The sequence below is a fragment of the Oryctolagus cuniculus genome, chromosome 3 (genome assembly GCF_964237555.1).
Source record: "Oryctolagus cuniculus chromosome 3, mOryCun1.1, whole genome shotgun sequence".
NCBI lineage: Eukaryota > Metazoa > Chordata > Mammalia > Lagomorpha > Leporidae > Oryctolagus > Oryctolagus cuniculus.
The window spans coordinates 43,894,178-43,913,879 of NC_091434.1; the positions used below are offsets into that span (position 1 = coordinate 43,894,178).

General features: G+C 39.3%; 1 protein-coding gene across 9 annotated transcripts in view; it reads left to right on the top strand.

The window, feature by feature from the left end:
- The window catches only part of HECW2 (HECT, C2 and WW domain containing E3 ubiquitin protein ligase 2), a 445,235-nt gene that overhangs the window by 191,625 nt on the left and 233,908 nt on the right, over positions 1–19,702 (top strand). For all 9 annotated transcript variants that reach the window (XM_051849334.2, XM_051849331.2, XM_051849332.2 and 6 more), the window contains exon 2: positions 706–1,032. In XM_051849334.2, the coding sequence (XP_051705294.1) occupies positions 741–1,032 (292 nt within the window). In that variant the 5' untranslated portion in view covers positions 706–740. The remainder of the gene's footprint in view (positions 1–705; positions 1,033–19,702) is intronic.

The following is a 19,702-nucleotide window of genomic DNA, read 5'->3' on the forward strand; positions in this document are numbered from 1 at the left end:
AGATGAAAAGCCCTGTATTTGTGAGGCTTACCTTCCTGCTGGGGGCAGTAGACAATAACCAATTAAATATGTAAGTTCTGAAGCACATCACATCATACTAACTGCTACAGAGAAAAATAAAGCAAGAAAAGAGGAATGAGGATTGCTGGGATGTTGTAGTTTTACATATGATGGCTGTTGTATTTAAGAGGTGACATCTGAGAAAGCTTCCCGACTTGCCCAAAAATCCTTTCATGAATTACATTCCTGTGCTAAGGAAATTGTGTTCAGTTTTTTAAAGCTGTACTTAGTATGTGTTAAAATTCTGTTTTGCTGTATCAAAATATAATTGCAGCATGAAATAAATCCGTGTGTGGGAAGGAAAAAGAAAAAAGGATGCCATATCTGAAGGTGGGGTGCTTGAGAAAGGGCAGACCTAAAAGGGATGGTCGAGATATCCCCTCTTCTCTAACTGCCAGGATGAAGTTGTGCCAAGTGAGACTGAGCCCACAGGTGTTTGACCGCTTTGGGGTCATGTGACCTCAGAGTCTGGCGGTTGCTCCTGACTTTGTCACTTGACAGTAGAATAATAGATTTTATTTTGACAGCAGAAGATTATCTCATGGTTGGGCTTTCATAAACATTCCTCAAGGCTTTATTTCTGGGAAGCTGCAGTCTAATTCTTTGCATTGTGGCAGTGATGTTTTACGCTTGTCTTTCTTGCAGCGTTGTAGGAAACCATCCTCAGAGAGGCAGACGGGATGGCTAGCTCAGCCCGGGAGCATCTGCTTTTTGTGCGACGGCGAAATCCCCAGATGCGGTACACACTGAGCCCAGAGAACCTGCAGAGCCTTGCGGCCCAGAGTTCCCTGCCAGAGAACATGACCCTGCAGCGGGCCAACAGCGACACGGACCTGGTGACTTCGGAGAGCCGCTCCAGCTTAACTGCCAGCATGTATGAGTACACGCTGGGGCAAGCCCAGAACCTCATCATCTTCTGGGACATTAAAGAGGAGGTGGACCCCAGTGATTGGATCGGACTTTATCATATAGGTGAGTCAAATGAAATGGATTTGCATGTGACTCAGAGCCTGTATTTTTACCCCGACATTGCCATGTGTTTTCTCCTGGAAAAAAAAAAATACACACACGCTAACACACACAGCAAGATTTGAGGATTTTTCTCTCATCTTTATGAAAGGAAGAGTCAACAATTATAAATATCTTTTTTCTTCAGTGAATTTTCTGGTTACATCTCTTGCTAATTAAATGCCAGAGCCAGCGGATATTACAGTATTTTTGCATTTGATCAATAGTCTTGTTTTGGAAAAACATGCTTCTTAACACTTGCTAGTGTTTTAAGACAATGAAATAATGTTTAATGAAATAGATGCTGAAATTTTGGTAACCTGTATGAAAAATATACTATATTTTTGAAAGGTTAATTTCATTAAGAACAACTTGCAATCTAAGGTATCTTTTATTTCAAAATTCCTTGAATGTGTCCTAGATGAGTAACGTGAAGACAGTATCATGCTCTCACAAATGACTTAAAAATACTTGTTATTTGTTCCAGCTTTGTTCAGCTGAGTTGTATCTGCTATTCATAGGTGAGCAGGTGCTGAATGAAGCCTTACAGAAAGTGTAAAGTCTGCTTTATTTGAAAGTAAAAATCAGAACCTATTAACTAACCATAAAGAAATTTAAACCCAACCCAGTAATAAGAATTTTTTCACTGAGTGGAGGACATTGCTTTCAAAATTTAATACCAGATACCTTATTAGTAAAGCAAGGTTGCTTCCAATGTAAATTATAAACCAAATATCCTTTTTTAAAGTGAATAAATTAGAGGAACACAAGATCTGTTCTTAGCAGTGCTTATCGGCCAATGGTAGTTCTGTCCCATGGGGGACATTTCACAATGCCTGGGAACATTTTTGGTTATCACACTGGGAGGAGGAGAATTGGTGACTACTAAACACCCTGCAGTATACATGAGAGACTCCCCACAGCGAGGAGCTGTCCATAGTGTCTACTGTTGACAAGTACTGGTTTGAAGCAAAGGAGCATCCTTTCTGAAATTTTGTTAGAGTGTTACATCTACTAAAATTTATGGTTTTCTGGGATAGAGAATTTTGTGTTGAGTAAAATATTTTAAAAATTGGGTTTATATTTTCTCATGTAACTCTTATTGCTTAATCATGGTAGATAATAAGAAATCTAAAATGACAAGGAATTCTGTGAATTAGGCTCCTTTTTCTCTTATGGCAACAAAAAAGAAAAGTCTTTATAGTCAGCATTTTCTACATGTGTGTCTATATATATATATATACACATTCACATTGAGGAAGATATATGATTTAATATTTTATCTGTATTTCTATGGTCATAAACTCACAGTGTTGATGGGACTTTATAATAACCCTTTTGGTTTTAATATAATTTACCACTCTTGTTTTATTTATTTTTATATATTTAGAGAGAGAGAGCGAGAAAGAAGAGAGAGCGCAAAAGAGTGCTCCCATGTTCACTCTTAAAATGCCCAGAATTTGGGTTCACTCCCAAAATGAGCCAGATGCTAGGAGATGAGAATTGAATCCAGGTCTCCCACATGGATGTCAAGAATCCAACCACTTGAGCCATCACCATTGGCTCCCGGGGTCTGAAGTAAAAGGGAAGCTGGAGTTAGGGGCTAGAGCCTAGAATCAAACTCAAGTACTCCGGTATAGGACATGGGCATCCTAACCAGTGTCTTAACTGCTAGGCCAAACACTAACCCCTAAATTCACCCTTTTGGATCTCATATAAGTTTTCTCATAACATTTTCCTATTTTAAATTATATTTATATATCATGTATTTATTCATTTTATATTTAAATCTAAATCTTAACATGAGACTATAGATAGCAGATTGTGTTTCTGTGCTTTAAAAATGTTTTATGAGGTATTTCCCTTGGGAATAATCAATTTAACTTTCCTTACATAACGTGATTTATTTTGTTTGTGAATAACTTGTTTTGTAAGATGCGAGAATACCTTAAAATACTGACTTTTATTACTTCCTTTTTTTTTCCCTACCTTCCTTTATATTTCTCCACCTCACTTCCTGTATTTCTCTGTGTAAATTTAATCACGGAGAACCTAAGGAGTCCAAAGCACAATTCCCCTTGTCTCCAAGAGACCCAGACAACAAAACTGTGGCGCTCTTCATTTTGCTTTCTAGAGGAACTGTAGATCAGTGTACCAAGTCTGAAAGTCACGCGTGGATATCACTAGGAAAGCAAAAGTAGGACTTTAAGTCTCTTTTAAAAAGTGCCAACTCTTCCTCAGTTTATTTCAAGAAGCTTCTGTATTATTCTTAGATAAATTAATGTATCTTTTTTCCCCTGTTGATAGCATGTCTTATTTTTCTTTGACTGCTTTCAAGATTTCTTCTTTATTTTTGGTTTTCAGCAGTTTGTTTACAATATACCTAGATGCAGTTTTTTCATTTATCCTGGTTGAGTTTCTTTCAACTTTGTAAATTAATTATTTTTGGTGAATTTCAGGAAAGTTTTGGCCATTATTTCCAAGTGTTTTTCTGTTTTTCACTTTTTGCTTCTTTTTTTCTGAGATCATTTCATGTTGTCCTACAAGGCCCTGAGGTTCTGGTTCATTTTCCTTTAATCTGTTTTCTCTTTGAAATTCAAATTTGATCACTTATTCTTAGCTGTTTTCAAATTCACTAACTTTTTTCTTTTTCATCTCTGTTCTGTTGTCAGTCCCATCCATTGGATTTTAAAATTTCGGTGATTAGACTTTAACTTCCAGAATCTGTATTTTTCCCAATTTTTATAGTTTTTACTTCTTTGATGAGATTCCCTATCTTTTAACAGTCCCTGAATGTTAACTCATTCAGATAATTTTTTGTTCCATACTTTCAGTTGAATTGAATACCATTACTTTAAAGTCTCTGTTTTCTAATTTCAATATCTAGACAATCTCAGGGTCAGGTTTGTTGGTTGTTTAGTGTTTTTTAAAAAAATTATTTGACAGATGGAGAGATGGGCTGGTGGGGTCTGAGGGGAGAGAGACAGAGGGAGAGAGAGAGGAAGAAAGATAGTTACTATCTGTTACTGTCTGTGCTTTACTCTCCAAATGCCTGCAATGACCCAGGCTAGTTTGGTATCAAAGCTGGGAGCCTGAAACTCAATCCAGGTCTCCCTGGGGGGTGGCAGGAACCCAGCCACCTGAACTTCCACCACCGCCTTCGTTAAGAGGCAATTAGTCAGGAGCTGGAGTTGAACCCAGGCACCCCAACTGGCTCCTTAACCACTAGGCTAAATGCCTGCTCCAGGCTCAGTTTCTATTGACTGTTTTTTCCCAATTGATCATGGTTCCCACTTTCCTGCTTCTTTGCAAAGCTAGCAGTTTTTCTTTTATACTGGATATTGAGGATTCTGTGTTGCCGAAATTCTGCAAAATTTCTAGTATTGAGACTTATTTGCTTGAACTTGTAGGTTTGATTTTACATTTTGTTAGGAGGGATCTATGGAATGCCAGTGTAGTACCCAGAATTTCTGACTTGGTGGGATTGAGCCTTTAAACTTGCTCTCCCCTATTGATATTTTTATATCTTGATTTTGGAGTTTGTTAAGGAGGGCCTATGGTATACCTTAATCTGGGACATTGTACTTATTCCCAAACATTTCTCATGTTTGACCTCATTACCTAGAATGTTAAGCAAGTCTCTTTATTTGGTTGGACTGTAGCCCCAGTGTTCTCAGTGATGCTTAAGCTCTAGTAATTCTGTTGCTTCTTCAGCCCTTGTAGCAGAAGCTTGCTTTCTTTCTTTTTCTTTCTTTTTTTTTTTTTTTTTTTTTTTTTTTTTACAGGCAGAGTGGACAGTGAGAGAGAGAGACAGAGAGAAAGGTCTTCCTTTGCCATTGGTTCACCCTCCAATGGCCGCCGCGGCCGGCGCGCTGCGGCCGGCGCACCGCGCTGATCCGATGGCAGGAACCAGGAGCCAGGTACTTCTCCTGGTCTCCCATGGGCTGCAGGGCCCAAGCACCTGGGCCATCCTCCACTGCACTCCCTGGCCACAGCAGAGAGCTGGCCTGGAAGAGGGGCAACCGGGACAGAATCCGGCGCCCCGACCGGGACTAGAACCCGGTGTGCCGGCGCCGCTAGGCGGAGGATTAGCCTAGTGAGCCGCGGCGCTGGCCCGTAGCAGCAGCTTTCTACAAAGCTTCTCTTTGTGAGCATGCGCAGCTTGGCTGAAGCTTTGTAAGGGACCCTCATATGGACTTTGACTTCATGGTTCTCTCCACTGCAGTGCTCTGACTGGGAAGTCTGACTTCAGTCGACCCACACTCTGCTCTGCCTGTGTAGCTCAGCAGGAACTGCTGTGGATTCCAGCTCTTTATAGTGTACTCAGGAAATTGTCCCCGGATGAGATCTGGAGTCATCTCATAAATTTATTTTCTCTCTGGAATTAGTCTTCTACCACCTGCTATCCAGTGTCTGAAAACCACTGCCTCCCAATGTTATGTTTGTTTACATTAGGAAGGGAAGGCTAGTGTGGTGCTGTTTACTTCATCATGGCCTGAAGCAGATTTTCCTCCCATACTTTTCACATATGAGGGAGGTAAGAAGTCTCATTTAATTTTCCTATCTAGGTATTTTCATAGAGCTTTGGAAAAAAACTGGTTGCTTGGTTCTCAAGTGTTTGTCAGTTTTTACTATTTTTTTCTATTTGATTTAGAGCCCTTTCCCTAGCAGATCTTCCACGATGAGTGGTCTTAAAAATCCCAGATCTCAGGTCTTGGATGCTAAATATGGCTTATCACGATAGTTACAGAACTGCAGACATGTTTAACAGTAAGATTTATTTACCTGGCCCTCAACTGAGTGAATGGAGACCTGATCTTAATCAGAGATAGGCATTTCTCCCCTGGTGCTAAGATGGGTCCTTTTGACCTCATAATTCATTGAAGAGACAGTCTTCTCACTTCTACAAGGCTTTGCCTTTCCATAGAGAGAGGGATGTGTGACAGAACTGTGGTTTTGACCTTTCTTGCTCCGTTCTCCTTACAGCAGAGCCCTGGCATGCTCAGGAGGCTGGCTAACCAGTCCTTGATTCCTGGATGGATATGCCTTCCCCAGACTCAAGGAAGTTCTAAATCTGTATCATTCAAAATATTGAGTAGTCTAGGAGGAGAACATGATTCAGTTCTGTCCTGTGAGATGCAAGGGGAAGACTATGGGGGAACATCACTTCCCCATGAAAAACCTGAGTCTTTTAAATTTTCCTTCTCTCTCTCTCTCTCTCTCTCTTTTACAGGCAGAGTGGGCAGAGAGAGAGAGACAGAGAGAAAGGTCTTCCTTTTGCCGTTGGTTCACCCTCCAATGGTCGCCGCGGCCAGCAGGGCGCGGTGCAGGGCCCAAGCACTTGGGCCAACCTCCACTGCACTCCTGGGCCACAGCAGAGAGCTGGCCTGGAAGAGGGGCAACCGGGACAGAATCCGGCGCCCCGACCGGGACTAGAACCCGGTGTGCCGGCGCCACTAGGCGGAGGATTAGCCTATTGAGCTGCGGCGCCAGCCAGTTTCCCTTCTCTTATACCTGAAACTGTGACGAAAGGATATGATGTCATGAGCAGTTATATCCGTGCAGCAACCATGAAGCATCAGTCACGAGCATGACAAGATAGAAAGTGCTTGGACAAGCACTCCAAAGTTCTTGTTATTTTTTGGGGAAAAAAATCCCTTTTTTGTTTAATTTATGATTGGGGCTGGGCCAGGATGAAGCCAGGAGCCAGGAGCTTCATCCAGGTATCCCACATGGGTGGCAGGGACTCAAGTGTTTGGGCTGTCATCTGCTGCTTCCCAGGCACATTAGCAAGGAGCTGATTTGGAAGTGGAACAGCTGGCACTTGAACTGGCACTCTAATATGGAATGTGGGTATCTAAAGTGGTGGCTTAACTCTCTGCCACAATCCCCACCCATAGTTAGGCTTAATTATACTGGAAGTTGCTTCTAAATTAGTCTGTAGTATTGCTAGAAAGATGAGAAATGGAAATAGGGGGATGACAATTGCTTTTTAAAATTTATTTGTTGGAGCTGGCACTGTGGCTTAATAGGTAAAGCCGGTGGCATCCCATATGGGCACCAGTTCAAGTCCTGGCTGCTCTACTTCCAGTCCAACTCTCTGCTATGGCCTGGGAAAGCAATTGAAGATGGCCCAACTTCTTGGGCTCCTGCAGCCACATGGGAGACCTGGAAGAAGCTCCTGGCTCCTGGCTTTGGATCAGCGCAGCTCCAGCTGGTATAGCCAACTGGGGAGTGAACCAGCAGATGGAAGACCTCTCTCTCTCTCTCTCTCTCTCTGTCTCTCTCTCTGTCTCTGCCTTTCCTCTCTCTGTGTAACTCTGACTTTCAAATAAAAAATTAAATCTTTTAAAAGTTATTTATTTCCATTTATTTTAAAGGCACAGAAAAATGCAGACTCAGTGACAGGAAGATCCTCCATCATCTGGTCCGCCTCTGCCCACACACCCAAATGCCTGCAACAGCTAGGGCTGGACCAGGCCAAATCCAGGAGTCTGGAACTCAATCTGGGTCTACCACACAGATGGCAGGGACCCAAGTATTGGGCCATTTCCTCCTGCGTTCTGGGGTGTACATTAGCAGGAAGTTGGAATTGAAAGCAGAGCTGAGAGGTGAATCCCAGGAATGCCGATAGGGGATGCAGGCATCCTGAACTGGGTCTTAACTGCTGCAGCAAATGCAGGGTGAGCAGTGAATGGGTTACTTCAGTTCAGTAGTTACTTCTCCGTGGAGAATGCCTAGGATGGTTTTAATATAGGTAAACATCACTAGGTTGTTTTTAAAGGAAGTAGCAAAAATTTTGAAAGCAACTCCAAGCCATATGGGAATTTTCAGAGATTTAATAGAACAAATAGCGATGGGAAGAATCTTTCAAATGGGTAACTAGTAACTTAACAATAGGCAAGATAGGTTTTTTTTTTGGGGGGGGGGGCTCTATTAAATGAAACCAAGCAAAGTGATAGATTTGGAGGAGTTTAAAGAAAACGGGAAATGTGAGATCAGGATGGGAAAAGATTTTGGGGTCTAAATTAAGTCATGAAATTAAGGCTTTTATGGCTAAACAGTGGTATGCATAATTAATTCTCTCTAGTGCTCTGTGAAATAAATGCGCTGAGGATCTTGTTTCATAACAATAGCACGTGTGTCAGAAATAGCTTCAGATTTCTAAGCCTCTTGGCAGGATGCAGCCTCTCTCCTTCAGTTATGTCCTGAGAAGCCTGCTAGGACTGTGTCCTAGCAACTTCTAGTTTTATTTATGGAACAGAGAGATGGTCTCTATAGAAATAAGTCCCCATGGAGAAAGAATTTAATGGAACACTGTGCTGGCAAGGTGTGGCTTCTTGGCACACTCTGCATTTGATTGTGTTTCTCTTGGCTTACCTTTTCTTCCCCTCTAGAAGTGTGAGTTTTGTTTTTGTTTGATTAATTGTTAATAATGTTTTGCTCTGTATAACTCACTCCAGATGACTTTTAGCACTACCAATCTGGAGGGAAAATACATTGATATGGATTGGAAAAATAGTCTTTTAAAAAGGCTTGTAAATGCAGTAAATAGGCCCTATTAGAAATACAAATAAATAAATAAATAAAAAATGAAGGTACCAAACCACTATCTGGGGGAAAGTGTGGTGTGAACATGGCTCTCAAAACATATGCTAATTACATTTACTTCCTCTGAAACATCTAGTATAGATCCCAAGATTTCTAGAGATGGGCACAATGTAGCTACAGATCAGAATCTCCAAATTACAACAGCGAATGCCTTATTGATGCTTTTCAGAAATCACTAGATTTGTCCAAAATTAAAACTGACCCTTAACAAATTTGACAGTGCTACCCATTGCCTCTTCCCACGCTCATCAAGTAGAATAACCAAATTCTTAACTTGTGCATAACACTTAAGGTACCCAACACAAACAGCTTTTAATGAAAAATCCGATGGTTACAGTTTAAAAAGGAGGCCAAGCATATTAAATATGTTTCAGGCTCACCACCTAATCCTCTTTAACCTTTAGTCTTATGCTTATTTTTCTGGCCATTCAAAAGAAAAGTAAATACTTCAAAAGGCTTAATTTGTTGCTCTCATTGGTAGGCAATTTCAGGTATATTTTCAGCATAAACTGTTCTGTACATTAGTGCTAGTTGAAGTGCTGCTTTGCAGTTACTGTTCTGTGAAAACACAATGCATGTTTTCCAGACTGTACATTAATGTGCTGCTTCCTTCATTGAGAAAATCTTTGTATGGAAAAATTTTATCTACTGTAAATAGTAAGTTTATTGTTGTAGGTATTTCATATTCTGGCTCCAGTTTCTTATAATTTCATGGACCAGTAACAAATAATTTAGCAGAATTTATCTGAAATACACTTTAAGTATATTTCTCTGTATCCATGCATTGATTATATCTTCAAAGATGAATGACAGAACAATTATATTTTGTCTTAAAAAAGTATCATGGATAATGTATTATGACATTTTTCTTTTTTTTTTCATTTGTACAGTAAAATAAACTAGGATTGCAATAGTGAACCAAGACATTATAGTTATAATTATGAATTCGAGAGCTTTAAGATCCCAAAATTTAAGCTGATATTTTGTAAATAATGTCCAGAGTGGTGATACCATTCAACTTGTCAGGGACAGATTCAAGGCTGGGACAGAATAGTCCTGTCTAGGCTTTGTTGTTGTTATTTGCTTTTTTCCTCTATTGGAAATGTAGTCCAATGTTTTCTAGTCTTTAGTTATTTGTTTATCGCCGTCTTGATGTCTTGATTTTTGCAATGTTGGATTATCAGTTATACAATTAATATTCCTCTTTAAACCATTTAATTAACAAGGGACATGAATGTATGTTTCTCAAGAGATAACACAGAAATGGCCAGTGGATGATATATAAAAAACGCTCAACATCCATAACCAGGAAAATATAAATTAATACCATTGTAGCATATCTCCTCATAGTTGCTAGAATGTGTATCATCAAAAAGATGAGATATAAAAGCTGCTGGTGAGGATGTGGAGAAAAGGTGACCCTTGCAGACTGTTGAGGGAATGTAAATTAGCAAAGTTATTAAGAAAAACAGAATGGAGATTACATGAAAAGTTAAAACTACAACAACCATGTAATCCAGCAGTCCCACTCCTGGGTATGTATATGAGGGAAATAAAATCAGTATGTTGAGGGGATTTCTGCACTTCCATTGCAGCATTATTCATGATAGCCATAATAATATGAAATTAACCTTAGTGTCTATCATGTCCATCAGTAGATGAATGGTTTAAAAAGTATGGTTGATATACACAATAGAACATTACTCAACCACTAAAACAAAGAAAATCCTATCATCTTGTGACAAGAGTGAAGCTGAGGAAATTATGTTAAATGAAATAACCCATGTCTTAAGAAAAAAGCAAACTAGCTGTCAACCCTGACCTTGCTGTGAGCATTGGTGTTAGGGAAGGATTTGCTATGTTAGATATTTTGGTTTCCAACATACATCAGTTGCTAAGAAATTGCATTTGTCTGTGAACCATCCAGGAGTGTCACAAACAGCAAACTTTGAGAAACTCTGGAGTTAGCAGTGGTTGACAGCACAGGTGCAACAGTCACACAGACTAGGAAATTCAGTGAATGACTAGCTAAATGACCTTGGGCAAATTATTTAATCTTTTTAACCTCAGTTTTCAGGGCAGGCATTTGACACAGTGATTAAGATGCTGCCTGCACCCTTAGAAGTAAATCTGTAGGAATGTATGCAGAACTATACAGCTTTACAGTTGCAACCTTCATACACTTCATAATTACAACTTTAAACTTTCACTGGGACCCCAAATCCCCTTAAGCTGGGTGTTAAAAATACCATCTTATGTGTTAAAGTGATCATATGGATACGATTAAGTGTCTGGTAATAATAATAAATATAATTAAAAAGGAGTGAAGGCTCCAACATGGCAAGCAGTCCCCACAGCAGACTCAGAGAATGACAATCGTTCTAAGTAGTACTCTGACCTCAGAATCAGTGCTTAAGGCATTCTAGTCTGGCTGAAAAGCACATTTCAAGCATGTAAAGCCAAGACACTATGGCAGAAAATGTCCTACATAAAGGACCTCTGTTGGTGAGACCCTGTTGGAAAGAAATGGTCATCATAGAAGGAGGTACTTTTCTCTGAAGGGAGGAGAGAAATTCCACTCTGCTTATGGCCTTGTCTAAAACTGACAGAGTTTTTGGATTCAAAAGGCTTCCATAGCCTAGGCAGCTCATGTCAAGAGCCTCAGGTGATTCACTGACATCATCCATAAGAGTGCTAATTGTTAAATTAACAACAGAAATCACTGTGTACTGACTTCCCATGCAGGACCTGTGTCCTCAAAGAGTTCTATTCTAATTATGTCTAAGTGCTCACAAAAGATGTGTCATTCTTGGGTGCTTCTTTAAAGTTAATTAAGTTTCTAAAAAAAGAAAAAAGGGAAATTAACTTCAAGATGCAATGAATTTTTTTTAAGATTTATTTATTTGAAAGTCAGAGTTACAGAGAGAAGGAGAGGAAGGGGCGGGGGAAGTCCTCCATCCATTGGTTCACTCCTCAATTGACCACAACAGTTGGAGCTGTGCCCATCTGAAGCCAGGAGCCAGGAGCTTCTTCTGGGTCTCCCACATGGGTACAGGGGCCCAAGGACTTGAACCATCTTTTACTGCTTTCCCAGGCCAGAGCAGAGAGCTGGATGGGAAGTGGAGCAGCTGGGACTTGAACCGGCGCCCATATGGGGTGCCAGCACTACAGCCAGCAGCTTTACTTGCTATGCCATAGATCAGGCCCCAATATGCAATGACTTTGAACAGCCCTTGTCTCATCTGTTGAGGAATAGTTTTTTTATAAAAATTGTTGAACTCTTAGTATATAGAGTTGTCTTCTGTGTATAAAGTTAATCGAAAATGAATCTTAGTGAAGAGTGGGACTGGGAATGGAACAAGGAGGAATAGGGGTGCGAGTGTGAGTGGAGGTGGATGTGGCAGGAAGAATCACTATATTCTTAAAGTTGTACTTATGAAGTGCATGAAGTTTGTATGCCTTAAATAAAAGGTGTCTTTGGGGAAAAATTAATTAAAAATGCTGCCTGCATCTCACATTGGAATATGTGGAGTGAGTCATAGCTCCACTTCTGATTCTATCTTCCTGCTAATGTACATTCTGGGAGGCAGCATGTGATGGATCGAATACTTGAGTTGCTGCCACTCATGTGGGATACCCTTACTGAGTACCAGCCTCCTGTCTTCAGCCTGGCCCCATCACTGATGTTGTGAGTGTTTGGGGAGTAAACCAGTAGATTATTGATGTTTATCTCTTTCCATTCTTCCCCCTGCTTCATCCCTACATCCATCCCTCCATCCCTCTGTCTGTCTCTGCCTTTCAAATAAATCAATTTATATATTCATTTTAAAACAATTATTGAAAGCTCAGTTTCCTTATCTATAAAAAATTATCTAAGAAAAGTACCAGTTTCATGAGGATTAAATGATAACTTGTATACAAAACTGTCATTTGGCTACTGTTAATGAAACTGGTGACCTGAAAGCTGCTGTAGGAATTTACTCATGGAGTGAAGCCACAAGAAGGAATTTCACTGTGCTATTTCTATTTACAGAAAACAAATCCATTTCTTTGAAATGCAGCCGTAGAAACTATGTAAATACTTAAAATATGAATACTCAATAATAGAGTATTTTGTGAGCTCTCAATCAATATGCTTTTCAAAATAATAGAAAATCTGCAATTTAATACAAAATTCAATGAGATGGAACAAAACATTAATGTGTTACGTATTTCATTTTCAGAATAGCTATCAAATATAGTTGAATGCTGTTCATAAGTTCTTTTGCTATTTTTAGTGGATTGTTACCAAACAAAAGTTATGTATAGTTATATCTTTAAAATTTTAAAATGCTCTTAGAAAATAAGAGTTTTGAACATGAAGTTTATTTTTTTGAATAAGAACTCTAAATTAATTTTTGTTACCTTGTACCATTAGTCATGATAGGTCATATTGTGCTGCAATTATTTAGTGACTGAACAGAACAAAAGACTTTCTATTGGAAATACTATATATCCAACATGGGCTGGCAGTGGACTTCAGTCATTTGTGTCACTTAGGGACTCAGGCCTACCACCATTTTTATTTTTGTCATCCCGGATAATTAAAGGCTCATCCATCTTCTCATTATGACATTGAGAATGCATGGCTCCTTAGACAGGTACCAGGGGAAGAAAAAGTTGTAGACTTATACTGGCTCTTAAATGCTTTGTCATCAAGGAGACACATTTCACCTCTGCTCAGAGCCCATTGTTCAGTATTGTTAGCCTGATTCTGTCTAACTATAAGGGGACTGGCTAATGCGGAGGAGCTCTTGAGTATTTGCTGGCAATGTCTCGTCCATAGTGGATATGCCTTGCTAACAGCCTTTCTGGTCCTCTGGTCCACTAAGATGTTCTTGTATGGTCACTGCAGTAAAATATGGTGGGGGTTAGAAAGTATCATACTTTGTGAGACATATTCCAAGAGGGCCAAATGAAGGGACATACCCAGAGCAGTCCCAAGGCAGTGCCTGATCGTTACAGAGGCATTGTAGCATTAGTGGAATCTGAATTCACAGTATCATGTTGGGGTCTCAGATCATTGTGGCTGTTTCTTAAATGCATGTCAAAGACCTGGATCACAGAGGAGTCCATGTGTCCAAAATGTTTATAAGAGACTTCCCTGAACATTACATAGATTTTTGAAAATTGTGTAGGTCAGTGTTCTAATATCTAAATAAGTTTATTGGTTTATTTTATTCCTTAACACAGTGGTTGCAGCACCACTTAAAACAGATGTTTTTCTGTCCACAGATCGAGATATTTTTATTCCCTACCAGTTAGTTGAGAAATGCTGAGTTTCCCCATCCCTGCCCTTTGTTGATTTATATCATTTTTCCACAGGAGGCTTATATTGTCATAACTATTCAGTAATTGTAAATATTTTGTGATGGAGTGGAGATGGCATAGGTATGTTTAGAAATTTTTCGTTCTGATAAAACCCATTATTGACTCACAAAATAATTGTTTACTCACACATGCTGATTTTAAAGCTTATAATAGGGTTTTCATGATTTTCTAAGGACTAAATAGTGGGCACACTTATGAACAATGGATGGATGCTTATAATGCCTTCTTTTCATCCTGATAGCTTTCATAAAGTCTGTCTCCTCTGTTATCACCTGCTAGATTGTTCCCTCTGGTTAGCTTTGGCTGGCAAGTCTTTTCTCACTGATTTGCCTTCAGCCATCCATCATGCTTCAAATTTATCTACTGTAAATAATCCATAATATTATGATTTTCGATTCAGTCTGAGCGTTTTTTAAAAGTGGTACATTGAGTGTTTTTATTTTTGCTGTTGTTTTCTATGTATTTGGATTTTTCTCTGTTATTTTATACGCATTCTGCTTTTTCTTAGTTATTTACCTCTTATTTTAATGCCCTCCACTGAAAAGCTAAGTTTTCTTTATTCTGTCCATGTACGTCCTTCCTCAGTCTATTTTCTTTGAATCTAAACATTCTAGTTATAATCTATTGGTGTTTATTTAAGTTTTTGACATGTAAAGTTGAATTAACAGAAGCTGTAATGAATCAGTATCCCTAGCTGCTTCAAACTGTATGAGAATCTTAGGATCTTTCCATCCCAATCTCTTCCCTCTACATCTTTTTCATTATTGACATTTAATTTCCTCCCATTTTAAATCCCTTCTTCCACATTGGTCATTATTATTGTTGTGGTCTTTTAAATAGATAAGGGCTGTTACAGTTACATATTCTGCATAATAAACCTGCACAAAACAGTAGGTTAAAACAACAGTCTACTGCATAAGTAAGCAATTAAATGTTGAAAAAAGAAGTATCTCAACGAATCTTAATCAGCAACACTAGAGTACGTTGGGTTTAATTTTTCTCACAAAGCACATAAACACAGCTAAAATTTCATTATAAACATAGATTGAACATAGGAGAAATTTAAAAATTTAACTCCCGAAACTAGTTCATTCACCAAAGCAAAGAATATCTTTTTCCCCCTAATTAGTATTGCTTATGATAAAAGGTTTCAAATATGTCCAAAATCTTCCCAATTTTCTCTGGTGGGGTTTCCCCTTGATGGGCTCTTAAATGTTTTATAATTTTGCTGTATCTATTTGTTCATTACTTACAAAGTCCTGGTCCTAGAACCAGCCTTACATTGGCAGTCTTTGGGTTATGCTCCAGCTGTGATTACTATCAAAGTCATTATATTTGTTTCCATCAATTGTTCTCACAATCTGGTTGACAATTATTGTTGAGTAAATACAGCCTCACTTCACAGTAGGGTACACTGCACATGGACCTCACAGAAACTACATAAAGCAACTTGGATTTTCAAGTTTGCTTTAAGTTGTGGAGGCCAGAGTGTGAGAATTCAGATTTAATGGTGACATTAATGGATTCTTCCTCCAAGTCCTTAGTCTTAATTTTTCTGTTAATTTTACTTAAATTGTGAATTACAGAACTTCCAATGTATCCTCATTGAGAAAGCCTAATTTTTTTCTTCCTTACCAAAAATTTACAGAATGACAAGTATTGTAAGCAGTCACATTTTCTCAATTTATTATGCTTCATAAAATCATTATTGGAACTACATTATTTCCTCTCCTACAAACAAAGCCTGAATTGAGTAGAATCCTGGATCTAGTAACCTCAGGATCAGGTGGCCGAGTGGCTAGGAGGATGGCTTTGGAGTGGGTTATGAGACAGAACAGGATTCCAGTTTTTGCTGCTGAGTTGGTGCTTGGAGAGTTATTGAACCATTCTGTGCCTCACTTTCTTCCTGTATAAAATGAGATAACACCAACTTCATAACATTGCAAAGGTGATAAAACAAGGTAACATTTGTAATTGTGTGCACATGCACTGCTGCTGTATAGGAAGCAGCCAGCAGCCACATCCCCATAAAATATTTGCTGAGAGCCTACCACTTGTCTGCCACTAGACAGTAAGATGAATGTATGAAGCAGCATGCAGTTTTGTGGAGTGAGATATAGATAGGGAGTTAAGAATCCTAATACAGTGTGTTCAGAACAATATGAGGATACTTCAAAAAGTCCGTGGGGCATGGAGTTAAATTTATTTCAGAGTGAAAATTTTTTGAAATGCATATATAATTTTCCTCTAACATGCATTTTCCACGAACATTTTGAAGACCCTTCTATGACAGAGGTTGTGAGAGCATGGAGAAGAAGCAGTTTCGTGCCTAGGCTGGGTTCAGAGGTGGCGTTAATATTGAAAGGCCTTTATCAAGATGTTGATATTTGGACTTAGCATGAATTAGGGATTTTTGTCCAGGGTTCACACGTAAAAGTAGGTCATTCCAGGAGGTGGAATTGCACCTGCACGTGCCCATTTTTCTTCTGAAGGGCTAGTGCATGCTGAACTGAAGGCTGGGCCCCCATCCCCATCCTGCTTTCTGCTTGGCTGACCTCTGTGTGCCTTACTTTAGAGAGGACGAGAAGCCATCCTGTCTGTGATGCACCCCCTAACTCTGAGAGCCAGTTGGTCTGTTTTTCTACTTCCTTGGGAATGTTTTCCTATCACTGTTTCAGTGCTGATTACACTGTGTTGAAAGTTGTCTTTTCCAGTGTTTATACTTCCAGTGCTCTCTTAGTTCCTTAACTATGCCCCGTTCATCCTAGACACTGAGTTTCTTATCCAGCTCTCTGTGCTGCATTATCCATGCAGTTTAATTAATTTTGTTAAAGAGTAAGTTTAGGCTAGAGTCATTAGGATCCAAAAATAAATACTTTTAAGTTGAATATTATTTCATAGAGTTTTCTCCTAATGCTTTTATTGATCAGAGTATTTTCAGTATTCATTCATTTGCTCAGCAGTAGTTAACTAGGTACCAGGTATTTGGAGTAATTTCAAAACCGTCTTCTATATTTAAGATCATAGTTAATAGACATTCTAGCTTTTCTCATTATTATACAATGTACTGGCTTTGGCTCCCTCTTTCTTTACTTAGGGATTCAATATTGAAAGTACTGTATGTTCAAATACTGAAACATTTTCCCATGTATTCAGAGTGATTACTTCGATGTACTCTCATTTTGGGGGGGCTCGTTGTTGTTTTGGGTTCATTCTTGTTTCCCCAAATATGCATCTATTTTTCTGAAAGGGTATCTTATTTGGCATGAAGGTAGTAGCATTTCTAATTTTATGAAATATGTGCCTGTGTATTCACAATATATCTGCTATATATTGAGTATAATCAAGTGCTTTTAGGAACTTTTGGGTGGATCAGTAAGTTATCACCCTTTCACTGTGAAACAACACATCTTGCTTTTTGAGGGATTGTAGGTATAGCACTAAACTATAATATTAAGAAGAAATGTGTTATTGAATGACTAATGCTAAAAAAATGAACACCTGGAAGTTTTCAGCTGGTAAATTCACTGAGAGGATTCTAAAGATTTATTACATGTATTTTAAGGCATCCCAATAAGTAAATGTTTTTTGTTGGGTACAAATCCATGGCATATTTTTGATATAAAACATTCCACGTGGAAAAGAAAGCTTTAAGAATTCAGCTAACATCTGGAGAAGGTTAAATTCTTAGTTTTGGGCTCTGTGACAGCCCCATTTTTTCATTTTTTACTTTAACTGCCAAAACCTGTCATTTCTGAGATATTTCAAGGTGAACTGTACTGTGCACATGACCCATGGTAACTGCTGATTGGAGCAAGGTGATAAGTCAGCATATGTCAGGTAACTGGAGTTTTCTGATTCATCATGTGATTCATTTTTCTGAAGGGAGTGCTAGGAAACTAATAAAATTTATTTTTGAAAATAATGATTGTTGGGGCTGGTGCTGTGGAGTTGGCGGGTAAAGCCTCCACCAGCATTGCCAGCATCCCATTAAGGAGCTGGCTCGAGGCCCGACTGCTCCACTTCCAATCCAGCTCTCTGCTAATGGGTTGGGAAAGCAGTGGAAGATGATTCAAAGGTTTGGGCCCCTGCACCCGTGTCAGAGACCTGGAAGAAGCCACTGGGTCCTGGCTTTGGATCAGCACAGCTGCAGCTATCAAAGCCATTTGGGAAGTGAACCAGTGGATGGAAGACTTTCTCTGCCTGTGCCTCTCTGTAACTCTGCCTTTCAAATAAATAAATAAACCTTTAAGAAAAGAGAGAGAAAAGAATGTTTGTTAATTATAAAATTCTTTCTTACTGTATCAATGCTGGTAAGATAAGCAGTAACATTATCATCTCAGTATTATATGTGACTGTCCTTGGAACTCCTAGAATTTTAAGTACATTTCACTCAAGAGTGAGTTAGCTGTGTTACTTATTCAGGGAAATAGAATGCTGGTAGCAAAATACTACATTTTTGTCACATGGAATCCTTAAAATATACCACTTGTCTGTTGAAGTTTATTTTAAAACTGAAAGTCATAGAGGTTTTATACTACAGGCCTCATTTAATACATGAGAAACTGAAGGCTCAGCAGATTAAGTAATGTACCTATAGTCGCTCAGGAAAATTCTGGGAACAAATATAGTGTCTAATAGAAATTTCCTTCACCATGAAGTTGCTTCTTAAAAGGAGTTAGGTGCTGCAGTTGCTTTCTGTCATTGATTTTGTAAAGCTTACAAACCCTTTAGGAGGGCACCACAACCAACATAGCCAGTTTTCCTTCCAACATTGCTTCTAATATTGAGTGCCAGAGAAGAAGTTAGCTTATGTAAAGGGACTGTTTCAATTTAAAAAAATTTTTTTAAACCACCACCACCACTACCCGCAACAAAATCCTATCATTAAAAGCTAAAGTTCCACCCAGCCTTGTGGGGTGCTTGGAAGACCTGCCTGTTAAATGGTCCCAATCAAGGTGTTCACTGGGCTTTGGAATGGCCCCCATGCTGCTTAGACTACTGTATTTCTCAATCTCACCTCTTGAACCCAGCAAGCTTCTGCCTGTTACGATGCTGACCTCTTGTACCCAGGAAGCTTGTGCAGTTATGAGGGTTTTTTTAAAACTCCATTTCTGTGGAAATTGACATAAGGCCAAAGTACAATGGAAATTGAGAAGAGGCCAACATACAACCCAGACTAGGTTTATTGGCGGCTTGTGCTTGAGTACAGGGGAGACAGGATGGTGGAAAGAGGTTCCACTGACTGGCTCAATGAGGGGAACTGCTCATGTTTTTATTTTTTTGGGTGAGGAGGTATGGCAGTACCTTGACACACAGCATCTTGATTTGCACCCTGCGTGGTGTTCTGCACAGGTGCTGCTGTTTCTCCTGCACATGACAGGATCAAAATGGCAGTGCTGCCCACTGCCACCATCCCAGCAAGGTCATGTATTGGTCCCATTGGGTTTCTTTGGGTATGCACTCAGTTAGCAGGGGGACTTTTGCAGCTAGGGTGTTGATGGTCTTTGCTTCTGATTGGTTTGGAGCTGGGTGGAACGACCTGCAGTGGAAGATGGATACATGTTCCAAGGGAAGATGATACTTGTGGGGTTGGGAGGGGCTTGGTTTTGTGAGTCCTGTTCCTATCCTGCCTCAGTTACACTGCAGTTTG